The sequence below is a fragment of the Rattus rattus genome, chromosome 5, assembly GCF_011064425.1.
Source record: "Rattus rattus isolate New Zealand chromosome 5, Rrattus_CSIRO_v1, whole genome shotgun sequence".
In the NCBI taxonomy this organism is placed as follows: domain Eukaryota; kingdom Metazoa; phylum Chordata; class Mammalia; order Rodentia; family Muridae; genus Rattus; species Rattus rattus.
This window is the reverse complement of record NC_046158.1, coordinates 16918404-16933542: the sequence shown is the minus strand read 5'-3', so window position 1 is coordinate 16933542 and position 15139 is coordinate 16918404. Positions and strand designations below refer to the sequence as shown.

General features: G+C 37.6%; 1 protein-coding gene across 2 annotated transcripts in view; it reads left to right on the top strand.

Moving 5' to 3' along the window:
• The window catches only part of Ppp6c (protein phosphatase 6 catalytic subunit), a 32399-nt gene extending 17489 nt beyond the window's left edge, over positions 1-14910 (top strand). For both annotated transcript variants that reach the window (XM_032903243.1, XM_032903245.1), the window contains exons 3-7: positions 2483-2548; positions 4104-4245; positions 9070-9149; positions 9314-9523; positions 11706-14910. In XM_032903243.1, coding sequence (XP_032759134.1) covers positions 2483-2548; positions 4104-4245; positions 9070-9149; positions 9314-9523; positions 11706-11954 — 747 coding nt within the window. In that variant the 3' untranslated portion in view covers positions 11955-14910. The remainder of the gene's footprint in view (positions 1-2482; positions 2549-4103; positions 4246-9069; positions 9150-9313; positions 9524-11705) is intronic.
• Positions 14911-15139: the final 229 nt, after the last annotated feature.

The following is a 15139-nucleotide window of genomic DNA, read 5'->3' as shown; positions in this document are numbered from 1 at the left end:
GAATTACAGATGGTAGTGAGCCACCTAATATAGGTGCCAGTAATTAAACAGTGGTCCAGGAAGAGCAGCACACGCTATTAACTGAGCCATCTCTTCAGCCACCGCCTGCTGCCTTTGTCTGTTTATACGAATTCTAACTCACGGACTAGAGATTACAGTTTGCCATTAGAGCCTACTGATAGTGTTCTAACACTACCTGACTGGAGAAGTTCCTCACTGGGAACTAAAGGCCGAGGAGTTTACTCAGACCCTGCTGTGGACATACTTTATAATTGGGACAGTAGGACCTGGAATATGTTCCTAACAGTCACTCTACCACTCAGCTGACTGACTGCCAGTTCCCTTCCTAATGTGATGGTGTAAAGGGAGAAAATGTGTCTAATTTGTCCCTGAATAGAGGCTGCTTCATAAATAAAAAAGTTTAGCTACCTTCAAAGCTATTTCCTTTTTGCTTTTTCAAACACTTTTTTAGACAGTGACAGTCCTGCCTCAGCTGCCTAAGTACTAGGATCATAAGTAGGAGCTTCTTCTGTTTGTATTTTGGCTTGTCTGTCTGTCTGTCTGTCTGTCTGTCTGTTTGTTTTTATGTGTATGGGTATTTTTTCTGTATGCCTGATGCCTATGGAGGCTGAAAGAGGGCATGGGATTTCTTAGAACTGGAGTCTGGCATTACAGATAGTCGTTAGCTGCAGTACAGGTGCTAGGAACTAAAGCCAGGTCTCCTGAAGGAGCAGCCTGTGCTCTTAACTGCCGAGTCATCTCTCCAGCCCCTCTTTTGGTTTTTTGAGGCCTGAAACTTGGTATCCTTCTACCTCAGCTTATTAGTGGTAGCATAACAGGTGTGTGCCACCATACCATATGACCAAGACTTTTTAATATGTAAAAAATAAATATGAAATTGCAGTCTTTAATTTCAGGATCAAGTTATGAGTTTAAATGAATGTATTGGCAATAACGTGGTGATGAGAAACATTGGCATTATGATTAGGGAATAGATTATATACTTCAAAAAATTGTGGATTTGGCCATATACCAGCTACCTAAGCTACCTGAGCTTGCACACAGATTCTCTAAACGGGGCCTCCAGACCTTGCAAGTGGTAAAAGCAGGAGAGAGAGAGAGAGAGAGAGAGAGAGAGAGAAACTTCTAGTGCACAGGGTATGATGGTGCATACTTTTAATCCAAGTTTTGGGTCTGCCTGGTCTACATAGTGAATTCTAGTACAGATAATGGCTATGTAGAGAGACCCTGCCTCAAAGAACCAAAAGAAACAAAAAATCTTCTTGTGCTTTACTGTGACTAAGGGGAGTGAAGATTGTCCTCACTCAAGCAGCAAATATTATTAGGACCTCTTGGTGTGGAGGATACACAGCTCTGTGCTCTGCTGTGGAATGCACTAGAAACATCCCAGAGATAAGTTTTCCTCAAGGAAAAGTGTTCATGGCTACTTTGAATCATGAGTTAAAAAAACTGATACCACTTGCTCAGAGGAAAAGGAGGAGTATGAGGGAAGAGTTGTAGGAGAGGGTGATCAGAAGGGGGGCAGTGAGCAGGATGTAAAATGAATAAATAAAATAAATAAATAAATAAAATTTCTAAAGCTGCTTTTCTTTCGAGAGAAAAGTGACAAACTGGTTACTTAGATATTGTAAAGATGAAGGAGGTAAACTATTAATTTTAAAGGAAACAGTTGCTAGTGACAATATTTGAGTTTACTAATGAAAATTTTGGATTTGAGAAAGTTTCAGTTTAATCATGAACCTAACTTTTATTTTCTTAATAGGGGGTCTCACTATATAGCTCCAGCTGGCCTTGAACTCACTATGTATGTAAACCAGGCTTGCTTAAAACTCCACCCATCCTTGCCTCTCAAGGACTAGGATTAAAGAAATGCCTGAAAGTTTCTGATACTTTTTAAAGACTTTTCTGATAAGTGATGATGTTAGCAAATATTTAATGACATATAAAGAAGTATTATTTCATACTCCTAATGACCAGTATATCATTTACTCAAAGCAGGTGGCAGTAGTCTGACCATATTGTGGTATGGTGTTATATTCATTCTAATATGATTTTAGATTTTATATTGTGAATTAATCTTTATTTGTCTTGTTGGATTTTGACATAGTATTTGAAGTAACGTATGCATTATTATATGAGAATGCTAACAAACACTGCTCCTCTTGGTGAAGCAGAGGCAGGAATTGCAAAATTCAAGACTAACCTGGATCCAAGTTCTCTGGCAAAGCAGCCAGTGCTTTTAACCTCTCAGCTACCTCTCCAGTTTCTACCAATTTGTTTTTACCTTCATGCTTTTTAGGTTTAGGAATTAGATTCTTGGCAGTTTTGCATATACTTTATTTCTTCTTTCAAATGTAAATATTTGAAATCTATTAAACTGTTTCTATACATGTCTTATTCTCAATTTATCTTACTCATTCACAGGAATTTGTAATTGGCATATATTGATTTTCTTTTACAGTTTTATGATCTTTGCGAACTGTTCAGAACTGGAGGTCAGGTTCCTGACACAAACTACATATTTATGGTATGTAAATGCTGGTAATGCCAGGTGCTTCTTTAAAATAAAAGGTCCTGACTTATTACATGCAAGTTCTATAATTGCTATTTAAATGTATGAAAAGGTGAGTCTGTACTTTTTTATATTTTGTCATGTCTTATAGTAGCATGTAGTTGCTATATTTATAAATCACTGTATAAGTAGGACTGGTTGTCACTGCAGTAATGGCAAGAGGACCACATAGAACCCCTAATTTAGTTTGTAAATGGATAAATATATGCAGGTATACTTTGTTATTTCATACTTTTCCCTAATACACACTTGCTATTACGGCGGGGGTTTTTTTTTTACCTTTCTTTTTTGAATGTAATGGTTTTTGTTTCTGAATCTTGTGTGTTTGTGTGTGCGCTCATGGAGGCCATTGATAACCTTGGACGTTGTTCCTAAGGTGCCGTCCACCTGTTCTTGAGAGACAGTCTCTCATTACCCTGGGACTCCCTAAGTAGGCTAAGCTGGCTCAAAGCAAGCCCCGAGGTTCCGCCTGCCTCCCCAGTGCTGGATTATTAGAACATGGCACCATGCCTTGCTGGTTCTCTGTGGGTTTAAGTATGGCCTCATACCTACAGAGCAAGTTATCCACTAAGCTATCTTTCCAGCACATTAATTAAAAAATGTGTATGGATGTTTTGCTTACATGTCTTCTGTACCACATGTGTGGCCTATGCCTCTGGAGGTCAACAGAGTATTGGATCCTCTGGAACTTGAATTACAGATGGTTGTGAACCATATGAGGGTGCTGGGAATTAAACCCAGGCCTTTTGCAAGAGCACGTGCCATTGCAAAGTTCTCTTAATTATTATTAATATTTTTAAGTTTTTAAAATTTGTTATTTTTTATATTTATGGGTGTTTTGCCTGCATGTATGTCAGTTTACCACATGCATGCTTGGCACTCACGGAGGCCAGAAGAGAGTGTCAGATCCCTGGAACTGGAGTTACAGATGTTTGTTGTTAACTACTATGTGGAAGCTGGCAATAGAACTTGGGTCCTCTGGAAAAGTAATCATTGTTCTTAACCACTGAGCCACCTCTCAAACCCTTTTACTGTTTTTTAAAGCTGTTTTCTAAATATTGGTATATTATTGGTCTAAGTGAGACATGAGTTGGAAGTGTAAATAGTATTTTATATGTGGGGGTTTTTCCTGCTGTTTGTTTTGTAGGGGTTCTTACTGTGTTGTCCTGGCTGGCCTGAAGCTCTCTAAGTAGACCAGGCTTACTCTCTGATTTCTTGTCTTGAGAACAGAGTCTCTTACTGAGCCAGAAATTCTGGATTCCAGGAGGCTTCCCAGGTGGCCAAGCTTCACCTTCTCAGGCTCCAGGGTTTGGATTATAGGCATGTGCAGCCATCTTTTTCCATCTGTACTAGGGACACAAAGCTCCTCGTGCTTATAGAGACAGAACTCCTGTTTTTAAATGATTTCCTAAGAAATTACTTTTTAAAAGCACTGTGCAGCTGTTTGTTGTTGCTCTTTTGGGCTCTTACACTATTGTACAGTTTGTAACTATAAACTTTTACTTTACAGGGTGATTTTGTAGACAGAGGTTACTATAGTTTGGAGACCTTCACTTATCTTCTTGCACTAAAGGCTAAGTGGCCTGACCGTATTACACTTTTAAGAGGAAATCATGAGAGTAGACAGATAACGCAGGTGTACGGATTTTATGGTAAGACCTCCTTTTCTCTGATCTGAGTGGTATTTTACTTTTGGGGAGGGGGAGTTGTATCAGTCATGTGTGTATGTTGTTTTGGTTTTTGGTTTTTTGGGGCTTTTTGCTTTACTCCACATTTCCCCAGTCAACTGAAAATCTTGCCATATAGTGAAACGCTGAGTGCTGTTACTAAGGCTTTGGTATGCATCTTTTTAAATTAGTGTAGAAAAAAAGAATATAATCTTAAATTTTCCACTTTGGAATCACTGATTGCTTGTTTAAAATGCATATTGTAGGCCTGTGAGGTAACCCAGTGGGTGGGTAAAGGTACTCACTCCCTGCCTAGCCTGATAACCCGAGTTCATCTGAGAGAACTGACTCCTGAAGGTTATTCTATGACCTCCACATGTGCATTCTACAGCATAACTTCCAGTATGCACAGAGAATGAAGAAATAGAATAAAAATTTTTAAATTTTGTATTATCTTTAATTATGTTTCGATTTGTAGGTGTGTGCACATGAGTTCTGGTTTTCTTAGAGTCCAGAGGCATTGGATCTTCTGGATCTGGAGTTACAGTTAGAAGTTGCCTGATACGGTACTGGGAATTGACTCCAATCTACGGCTCAGTCTTAACTGCTGAGCTGTTTTTCCAACCCCAATTTAAACAACAACAACAACAAAAATGTAGATTGCTGGATCTTACTTCAAACATTGTAATCAAAACCCTAGAATCTACTGAAAGTGGATGCTATACACATTAAACACTGGGGTTTTATCTGCATGTGGCCCCCCTCTATACCCCTCTCCTCTCCTTTTTTGTTTTGGACAGTGTGGGTAATTGAATCCAGAACTTATGTATACCAGGCCAGTACTCTACAACTGAGCTATAACCCAGTCCTTCCTTAATGCTGTATCGTGCTCTTAGCCGGCTCTTTTACTTCCTTAATCTTTTGGTTGTTTGGTTTGGTTTTGACAGGATTGTCTCCATAGAGACCCATAGAGGCCCAAAGTGACCTAGAAGTCACTGTCATCCTTGAGGGCCTTGGTGACATGATCCTTCTGTGGCAGCTTCCTGAATGCTGAGATTTTGGAATATTTGGAAAAACATGAGATTTCTTGAGGATAAGACACAAATCTAAACACAGTTACATTTTATATGTATAATATATAATTTCATTATATAATATATTATATAAAATACAATTTTTATATATTATATAGTCTGAAAGTAATTTTATATAATACAAATTGAGTGTCTCGAATCTGAAAATGTACAACCCCAAATCATCATCTGTAAAGTCTGAAACTTTGAACATCAACCACCGTGACACTCAAAAATTTCAAGTTGTGGGTCTGGCACTTGAAAGTTTCAGATTTTCAATACTTCTGTTTTCTGTGGGAGGCACATGCCCGAGCATACAAACTGAGCACTTTGTCACTAAGCTACACTCAAGCCCTAAACTGAAATCTGGAACACAAACCTTTCCTTTTTTTCTTTTTCTTTCTTTGTTTCTGGAATTTTGAGATAGGATTTTGCTACATAGATCTGGATGGACTGGAGCTTTCTGCTTGGCCAGGCCGGCCTTGAACTTGTGTGGCAGTCTTACTGCCAACCTTAGTCTCCTCCATGCCTGAGCACTCACATGGGAAGAAATATGTCAGATAAGGCATATGAAGCATTTGTTTGTTTATTTGAGACAGGATCTCATTCTATAGTTCAGGCTAGCTTGGAATTCACTATGTGTCCCAAATTAGCCTCAGAAATTCAATAATTCTCCTAAATCGGTCTCTTAATTGTTGAACACTTATTTCCCTATTTAGGGGCAGGATCTCATTCTGTAGCCCAGGCTGGTCAAAAAGTCAGTATCTGGTCCATAATGGCCTCAAAATTATGGTACTCCTCCTGCCTTAGTTTCCCGAATTCTGGGATTATAGATTTATATCCTTTGTTTGTTTGTAGGTTTTTTGTTTTATGTGTTTTATTTTGTTAAATCAGGATCTCCCTACGTAGCTTTGGCTGTCCTGGAACTCACTATATTTATCAAGCTGGCCCTGCACTCAGATCTGCCTGCCTCTATGTCTTGAGCACTGAGATTAAATGCGTGTGCCACAATGTGCTGCTTATTTGTTTTAAAGGAATATGGAAATAAACACGAAAACATTTGTGTATTCTAGTGCTAATGTATTTGCACTATGGCCAGGAGTAGAGGTCAGACAATAATTTAAACAACTTATAGGAGTTAGTTCTTTTCTTCAAGCATGTGGGTTCTGGGGGTTGTCAGGTTTGGTGGCAAGCCTGAGATTGTATCCTAATCTTTTATTTTATTTAAAAATACATAAGTTGTGTGTGTGTGTGTGTGTGTGTGTGTGTGTGTGTGTCTGTGTGTCTGTCTGTCTGTGTGTCTGTGTGTCTGTGTGTGTGTGTGTGTGTGTATGTGTTAACATAGTCACTGTTGTGTCCCTGAATGGTCTAGAACTTCCTAGAACCACCACCAATCTACCTGCCTGTACCTCCCAAGATCAGACATTGAAGGTATGTTCTACCACTATATCTGTATTTTATTTTATTTATTTAAGATTTGTTCATTTTTGCCAGACATGGTGGCATATACCTTTAATCCCTTGGGAAGCAGAGACAAGCAGATCTCTATGAGTTTGAGACCAGAACTCTATCTACAAAGCAAGTTCCAGGATATCCAGGGTCTGTTATACAGAGAAACCCTGACTCAAAAAAACAGACCAAAAAGAAATATGTGCATTTTATTTTATGTGTATGAGTGTTTGCTTGCATGTATGTCTGTACATGACGTGCATGCTATGAACTGAATATAGGTCCTTTGCAAGAGCGTTAAATGATCTTAACCACTGAGCCATCACTCCAACCTCCCAGTTTATTTTCAGCCTCCCAATATTTATTTTTAGTGTGATTCGATTTTGATTGAAGTCATTTATAAAATTTGCCATGCATATTATCATTGTGATTCTTAGAAAGTTTAGCTTTTTTTTTTTGCAGCATTTTAAATTTTAGACTTATATTATGGATACTCAAAAATATATGTGTAAGAAAAAAAGAGAGAAATGCTTCATGTGTGTAATTATACCACTGCAGTCATCAGTGTGGGTCAAAGGAGCAAAAGGGGGAGAGAATGTCAGTATGTTTTGGCCGAAAAAAAAAAAATGCTAACAGTACCAAATTTGGTGTTGAATTTTTTCTTTCTCAGAAGTGTGTTCTCTGGGCTGGAGAGATGACTCAGTGGTTAAGAGCACTAACTGCTCTTCCAGAGGTCCTGAGTTCAAATCCCAGCAACCACATGGTGGCTCACAACCATCTGTAATGGGATCTGATGCCCTCTTCTGGTGTGTCTGAAGACAGCAGCAGTGTACTCACATAAAATAAATAAATGAATCTTTTTTTAAAAAGGGTGGGAGGTGCTGGAGAGATGACTCAGTGGTTAAGAGCACTGACTGCTCTTCCAGAGGTCCTGAGTTCAATTCCCAGCAGCCACATGGTGGCTCACAACCATCCGTAATGAGATCTGGTGCCCTCTTCGGATGTGTCTAAAGACAGCTACAGTGTATTCATATAAATAAAAATTAATAAATTTATTTTAAAAAAAGAAGTGTGTTCATCCTATAGTTTTATTTAACAACAAGGTAAGTAGTTACTCAGGAGTACAATAATTTTATTTATCATGGGGTTTACAGTGACTTAAAGCTATAAATAGCTATTAGTTATATTGGTTGCTTAGTTCATACTGAAAACATACACTGGAGGCTTAATTTTTTTAATTACATTTATTTGTGTATGTGTGTACACATGTTCATGTTCTCCCATGAATGTCTGTGAGAATGTAGGAAGCTGGGCTGTAGTGACTCATGCCTTTGCTCTGGGGACTCAGGAAGCAGAGGGGGTCACTTGAGAATGTATGTGCACGTCTGTGTATGTGTGTCAATGGAGGTCAGAGGACAACCAAAAGACGTGGGTCTTTCTCTCTACCATTTGGATTCTGGGGTTCAAAGCCAGATCATCAGGCTTGGGGGCAAATGCCTTTAACTGGTAAGCCATCTTGACCCTTCTGAGTCTAATCAGTTCTTGCCTGTTAGAACTTGACTAGATGCAGAATTTAGTTGCAGTTTTTAGAAGATCTCTCCAGAAACAACTTTGCCCTGAAGAATGTTGGGCTAGGAATTACTCGTACTCCTATAATTAAGGGTTCTCAAACTTACTCGATTTGATCATCCTCCTAGAATAAGGCATTCATATTAAAGAAATGCACTATTTTATATAATTACTTGGTATTTTCATAACTGACCAAAACATTGATTTGGTCAATGTGAAATCAAAAATTTGCTTCCTCTTGATAGCATATTGGTTAATATTCCAAACTTTATCTTAGGGACATTCCTGGAATGAAAAGGATTATAATTTCCTTAGGGAACATAGTCCTGAAATATTTATTTTTATTTTATGTGTGTGTATTACCTGAACATTGTATGTGTACCACATTTGTGCACTGTGCCTGCAGAGGCCAAAAGAGAATATAAGATCCACTCACTGAAATTATGGATAGTTTGGAGCCATGTGGCTCCTGAGAACTGAACCAAGGTCTTCTGCAAGAGCATCAAGTGTTCTTAACAGATGAGCCATCTCTCCAGTTAAGTCTTATTTATACATATGCATGTGTATGTGTACTCTAGATGGAACTTTATACACACAAGGTAAGCACCGGCCACAGCTATAGCCCAGTCTTCATTAGGGTATGTGTAATGTTAGATAGTAGACTTCATTAATCTAATAGTAGCTTTCATTAATGAAAACACATCTGTTTACTTCACAGATGAGTGCCAAACCAAATATGGAAATGCTAATGCCTGGAGATACTGTACCAAAGTTTTTGACATGCTCACAGTAGCAGCTGTAAGTTTATATGAATCTCTTTAGTGCTTCAAATATTTTTTATTGCCAATAACATTACATATTTTTATCAGTTGTGTCCATTTATTTAGTTTTAGTATTATTGAATTTGTATATGACTTAATTTGAGTTTATTATTATCCTTTTTATTCTTTTTTTTTCTCTAGTTAATAGATGAGCAGATTTTGTGTGTTCATGGTGGTTTATCTCCTGATATCAAAACACTGGATCAAATTCGAACTATTGAGCGAAATCAGGAAATTCCTCACAAAGGAGCATTTTGTGACCTGGTGTGGTCAGATCCTGAAGATGTGGACACTTGGGCAATCAGTCCCAGAGGAGCAGGTTGGCTTTTTGGAGCAAAAGTCACAAATGAGGTAAAGATACAATTTTTGGAAAAGTAGTTCTTTTATTGGTAAAAGAAAAATGGTGAGCTCATATATTTAACTCATAGCCTAATTTATTAAAATTATGGTTGTTATTGGGTATCAGATTTCTACTGTAGTTGATTGATTTATGCTTCCTGAATGGTTCAATGAGATTATATAATGAAAGTACCTATATAGTTAAGTAACAGGATCACCAAAACAAGATAGGTAATTTGTTTGTTTTAATATACTGAATATTTTTATTTATTTATTTTATGTAGTAAGTACACTGTGGCTGTCTTCAGACACACCAGAAGAGGGCATCAGATCTCATTACAGATGGTTGTGAGCCACCATGTGGTTGCTGGGATTTGAACTCAGGACCTCTGGAAGAGCAGTTAGTGCTCTTAACCACTGAACCATGAAACATGCATATATTCTGACAGTCTAATCCTGGTTGAATTCAAATTTTATTTTACTTATTTTTTGTTTAAAATAATTTTTAAGCTTTGTTTGTTTGTTTGTTTGTTTGTTTGTTTGTTTGAGACAGGGTTTCACTATGTAACTCTGATTGTCCTGAACTTACTATATAGACCAGGCTGGCCTCAAACTCATAGAAATCTGCCTGCCTTTACCCCCCACCCCCAACCCCCAGTGCTGGGATTAAAAGTGTGCACCACTATACATGGCATGATCTTTATTCTTTATTTTATGTGTGTAGATGTTTTGTCTGCATCTATGTGCATGAAGTGCCTGAGGAAGGCAGAAGAGAGTTAGAACTCTTAGGACTAGAGTTACAAGTGGTTTTGAGCTACTATGTGGTAGTTGGGAATCAAATCCCTATCTTCTGGTAAAGTAGCCATTGTTCTTAACCATTAAACCATCTATCTGGCCTGATTTCAAATTTTAAAGTAATACCACATGAGCTAAGAGAATCCAATATTGTTCTAAGACATGTACTGAATCTTTATGACTGGGTGGAAATGAGAACCATTAGGATGAACAATTAGACAGTAGTAATATAACTTCTTGTTTAAAATTTACAAAATATATTATGATTACAGTCTTTGATTTCTGATCATCTACAGTGCTAGTTGCATGAATACAACAATTTTAAAATTCAGAAACTATTTGCTAAAACTTTAGGGTAAATAAATTACAAATAAGCTATACATAGAAATTCTGACATCTCCTATTTTATAACTAGTTTTATCAAATTATGAACCTAGTTGCTCTATACATATACAAAACAGTGCATACATCGAGAACAGCCAAGTACAAGTATATGGGCAAATAGCATTCACAGATACAGGGATTATGTTCTGTCAAGATATGGTCCAACATAATGGAGTCATAGATCTAGGCACTAGAACCATTGGTTTGTCCTCAGTTATGGAAAGACTTGACCCCGTCTGGACCTTTTTCTCTTTAGGTTGTAAAGAAGGATAATGTCTTTGTGGCATACAGTAAATCCTCATATAAGATTGAAAGTAATGTTATGAGGTTATTAAATAGAAAACTTTTGTTTTATAATTGGTAATAATTATGTAATTATTTACCCCTAGAAATTTTTTTTACCTGATACAGTTCTTAACTAGGTGGCACAGGCTGACTTCAAACTCTCAATTGTCTGTAATGTTTATTTGCCTGTTTGTTTATGTGTGTGTATGTGTGTGTGTGTGTGCGTGTGTGTGTACACGAGCACACACACAGGGAGGTCAAGAAGTTATAGGACAACTTGTAGGAGTCAGTTTTCTCCTACCCTGTGGGTTCTGGGATCAAATTCTTGTTATTAGGCTTGGTGATAGGTTCTTAGTTACCTCTCTACCAACCTAGCCAATTTTTTATCATCATCACCACCACTACCACCACCACTACTACTCTTACTACCACTACACTGCTACTATTACTGTGTTGCAGAGGTAGGTTCTAAACTTGTGGATGCGAGCAGTCCTCCTGCCCAACCTCCCAGGTAGCTGAGAGTACAGGTGGTAATTACCATGCCTGCCTCAGAAACTTGTAACTGTGGACCTTGGACTTCAAAACAGACTTGGGCCAAAGTGACTGGAAATTTTGGGGATGATTATAGAGTGGGGTTTAGAATCATGATAACTTTATTTGTGACACTTGCTACTTGGAATGGTGATTAAGCACTTGGGTGAAATACTTACAAAGCTTTTCTAAATTTCAGTTTGTTCATATCAACAACTTAAAACTCATCTGCAGAGCACATCAGCTTGTGCACGAAGGCTATAAGTTTATGTTTGACGAGAAGCTGGTCACAGTGTGGTCTGCTCCTAACTACTGCTATCGCTGTGGAAACATTGCTTCCATCATGGTCTTCAAAGATGTCAATACGAGAGAACCAAAGTTATTCCGAGCAGTTCCAGATTCAGAACGTGTTATTCCTCCCAGAACCACGACGCCGTATTTCCTTTGAGGCCTTTGCCATCCCGCTGGCCACTTTTTGCCCTCTTTTACCCCAACTTTCTTGTACCCTCTACAATATACTTTTTATTGAGCACTTTGCTGCTGAAATGCTGCCTCTTGCCTTTTTTTTAATTTTAAATTATCTAACTTTATTGTTTGTTATGGTGTCAATAGCAGTGTTTTTCTATCAGTTTTGTCACTCATCCTATCCCCACATGGACTCGTTTGAGAAGACTTGAGAAATGTCTTAATACTCACATTGCTGCATGTAGCTCTTGCTCGTTTGCTGTTCTGGGGAGACAGGAAGCATTTCTTTTTTAAAAAGCCAATTGACAATTACATGGAAATCCTCCTCATTTGTATCAGCCAGCCTTTTGTTTTTGTTTGGTAGGGTTTAAGAAATTTCAGCAGCAAAGTTGTCCAGTGGGCAGGATGGACTGCATATGCCTGAGTCATGTACCCTTGTCCAAGCTGTAAACTCCACTGTCCTTTGTTGGATGATAATTTGATGTTTTAAAAGGGTATAAAATAAATTGGTCTAAAGGGCTGCCCTCCTTGTTGTGTTTTTAAATTTTAGTTAAAAACTGCTACAGCTATGACTTTGTACATTAAGATAATTGTACTGATCTTTTTTCAAAAATCTTGTATTTTTTAATAAAATAATCTTAAAACCCAGATAGGTTAAGTGTTAGAAATTTTAAACAATTTACATTGTTAGCTGAAAGTTACTTTTTCTTTCTTATGTTTTCTTATTTTTTTTCTTTTTCTTTGTTGAGTTTTTGACCCTTTGGTTGAGTTAAAAATTTCAATTGAAATTCAGTATTTTTTTAAAAAAATCACTAAATTGTGCCTAAAGAACATAACTGCCATATTAATGTTTTTATTTCTATAGTATTAGAAAACATTTAATACTTGTAGCATTAATGTGTTGATTTGATACCAGTTGAGTAGAATGTGCTCAGTCCAGTTTACACTCTGTCATCAGTATCATCAAGTAAACACATGTACTTTTCAATAGCAAGCATTCTCTCACTGTAACCTTTGACCTTAACTTTTACAAAGTATTCAGTTTTTAACTGCAATTTTAAAGGCTGAACAATCAGAACCCTTGTGTTTGTGAACTGTAATCTGAAGCAGATTAAAGTATGAGAAAAAACAGACTGTTCTCTTGTGAAGGTCTGTCATATTTCAGCTTTGTGCTTATAATTTGACTATCTAAAGGGTTGTGATGATCAGTTCTTGATATATAATTGTCCACTTAATAAGGACAAGTATATTATCATTATCTCTTATGACTGTAGTCATAGATAATTTGGGGATGTACCATCTTATGAAATTGTTGGTATCCCTTTATAATTTCTCGTCATCCCAGGAAATCCATGTGAAGGCTGATTGATAAAGCACTTTAGCATCTGTTCAGGTAGTTTTAAGAACAACTTTTCCCCTTCAGGATAAGAGCTTCCAGGTTATCTAAAAATGCAATAAAGATCTTAATAGTCTAAGCTTCTTGGCAAATAATCTTTCATCAGGGTTTCTTTTACTGAATGAGCACAATATTATTTTGATTTTATTTGTCCCAAAGCACCCAGCTCCTTGTACAGTTTTTAATGGTGTGGCTCTATGAAAGAAGCGGCTGAGACATTTGATGCACACACTTGAACCAATAGTGGATCGGTAGCTTTGTGTGTGTCTCCTAACCCCGGTGTAATTCAGGTGGAAAGGTATTTTATCTCACAGGAATATGTAGCTATGTATTTTACTAATTGTGAAACACTGGAATTAATGATGCAGACAACTTGGTGTGGTTTTTGAACAGCTCTGCAGTATTTTCTTGTTGTTACCATAAATTGTATTTAAGTGCTTGCCCTCCACTGCTTTTAAGTTGTACCAGTAAAACCAGTAACTCTCAATCAATCCCCTTTCCACTTCGCACTCCCTAGCTTAGTTGGTACAGTTGTTTTCATTCTCCTTGTAATGTGACTTATTTTCAAGTCATGGTGCACTGCATTTGTTTGTCACTAGCTGGGCATGTGCCAATAATACTCTGTCCATTCCTTAACTGCCATCTCTGTTTTGCCTGACTTTTCTTCTACTGATAATGGCTTTGGGGCATGGAAAAAGTAGTTTTTGCTATCAGACTTGTGAAGGAAAGAGAGAGTGAATGTATCGGACTTTGTAAGCCTGAAAACGAATATTTGGATCCTTCTACTAAACAAGGGCTATGTATTATACAGAGTAATCTTGTGGTGGGAGATGCTTGCAAGCCAGAGATCTGTAGGCGAGGGAATCTGCCTCTCCCTGTATCTAGGCCGAATGTAAAACCCCTTATGTTGTATCAATGGAGCTAAGAACTATTTTTATTTGCCTGTGATATATTTCGTTTCTAATAAAGTGTTCTAGGCTCCAGTGAGAACTGTCTACTTTGAATTGCCATCTCCTCCCTTTCTTCATTTGGCTGATAGACTCTTGGCTAGCTGTCCATAGATCAATGCTTCTCCCTAAAGCATCTCGTTTCTTTAAATGTGTTCACTCATGCGTGATCCTAAAAAGCCTTGACTACGTCTATTATGCAACCTGTACCAGCTCCTGTTCCATCTGGATGTCTAGAGCTGTTGGGAGATTTTGACATCTTAAATGCTGAGTTTTGCTTTTGAAATAAGGTTCAAAATGTTTGTTGCATTTAAGATCTGTGTGTGTGCGTGTGTTTGCTCTGTAACCCCAGCTCCAGGTGTTGGAAAATGCCTGTACTGTGAAAGCCTGCCGTTGTCAGAAGTAGAATCACTTTTGTCAGCTTCCAGAAAATTATGTACAGAGTTGAAGAGATTTAACTACAAGATTTATCTCTAAGAATCCAAATTTTTAAATGTCATTGTTTTTTAAATGCTAATGTTTGTAAAGCACCTTCAGTTCTTTCAATGAAAGGTGCTACATTCCCTCGGTGTCAATTAATAAAAAGATTATAGGAAGTTTGTGAAAAATAATTTTATCTAATGCAGAATTTCCTGAGAAGAAGGTAGCAGTTAATATAATTTATGTTTTCAAAGAAATGCTTGCTTTTTCACTTGGTTGCCTGACTGGTAAACAGAACTAACCGTTTTTTCCCCCTGTATTTTCCTATGGGCTAAGTGGTCCCGTTTCTTTTTTTTTTTTTTTTCCCTGGAGCTGGGGACTGAACTTAGGGCCTTGCACTTGCTA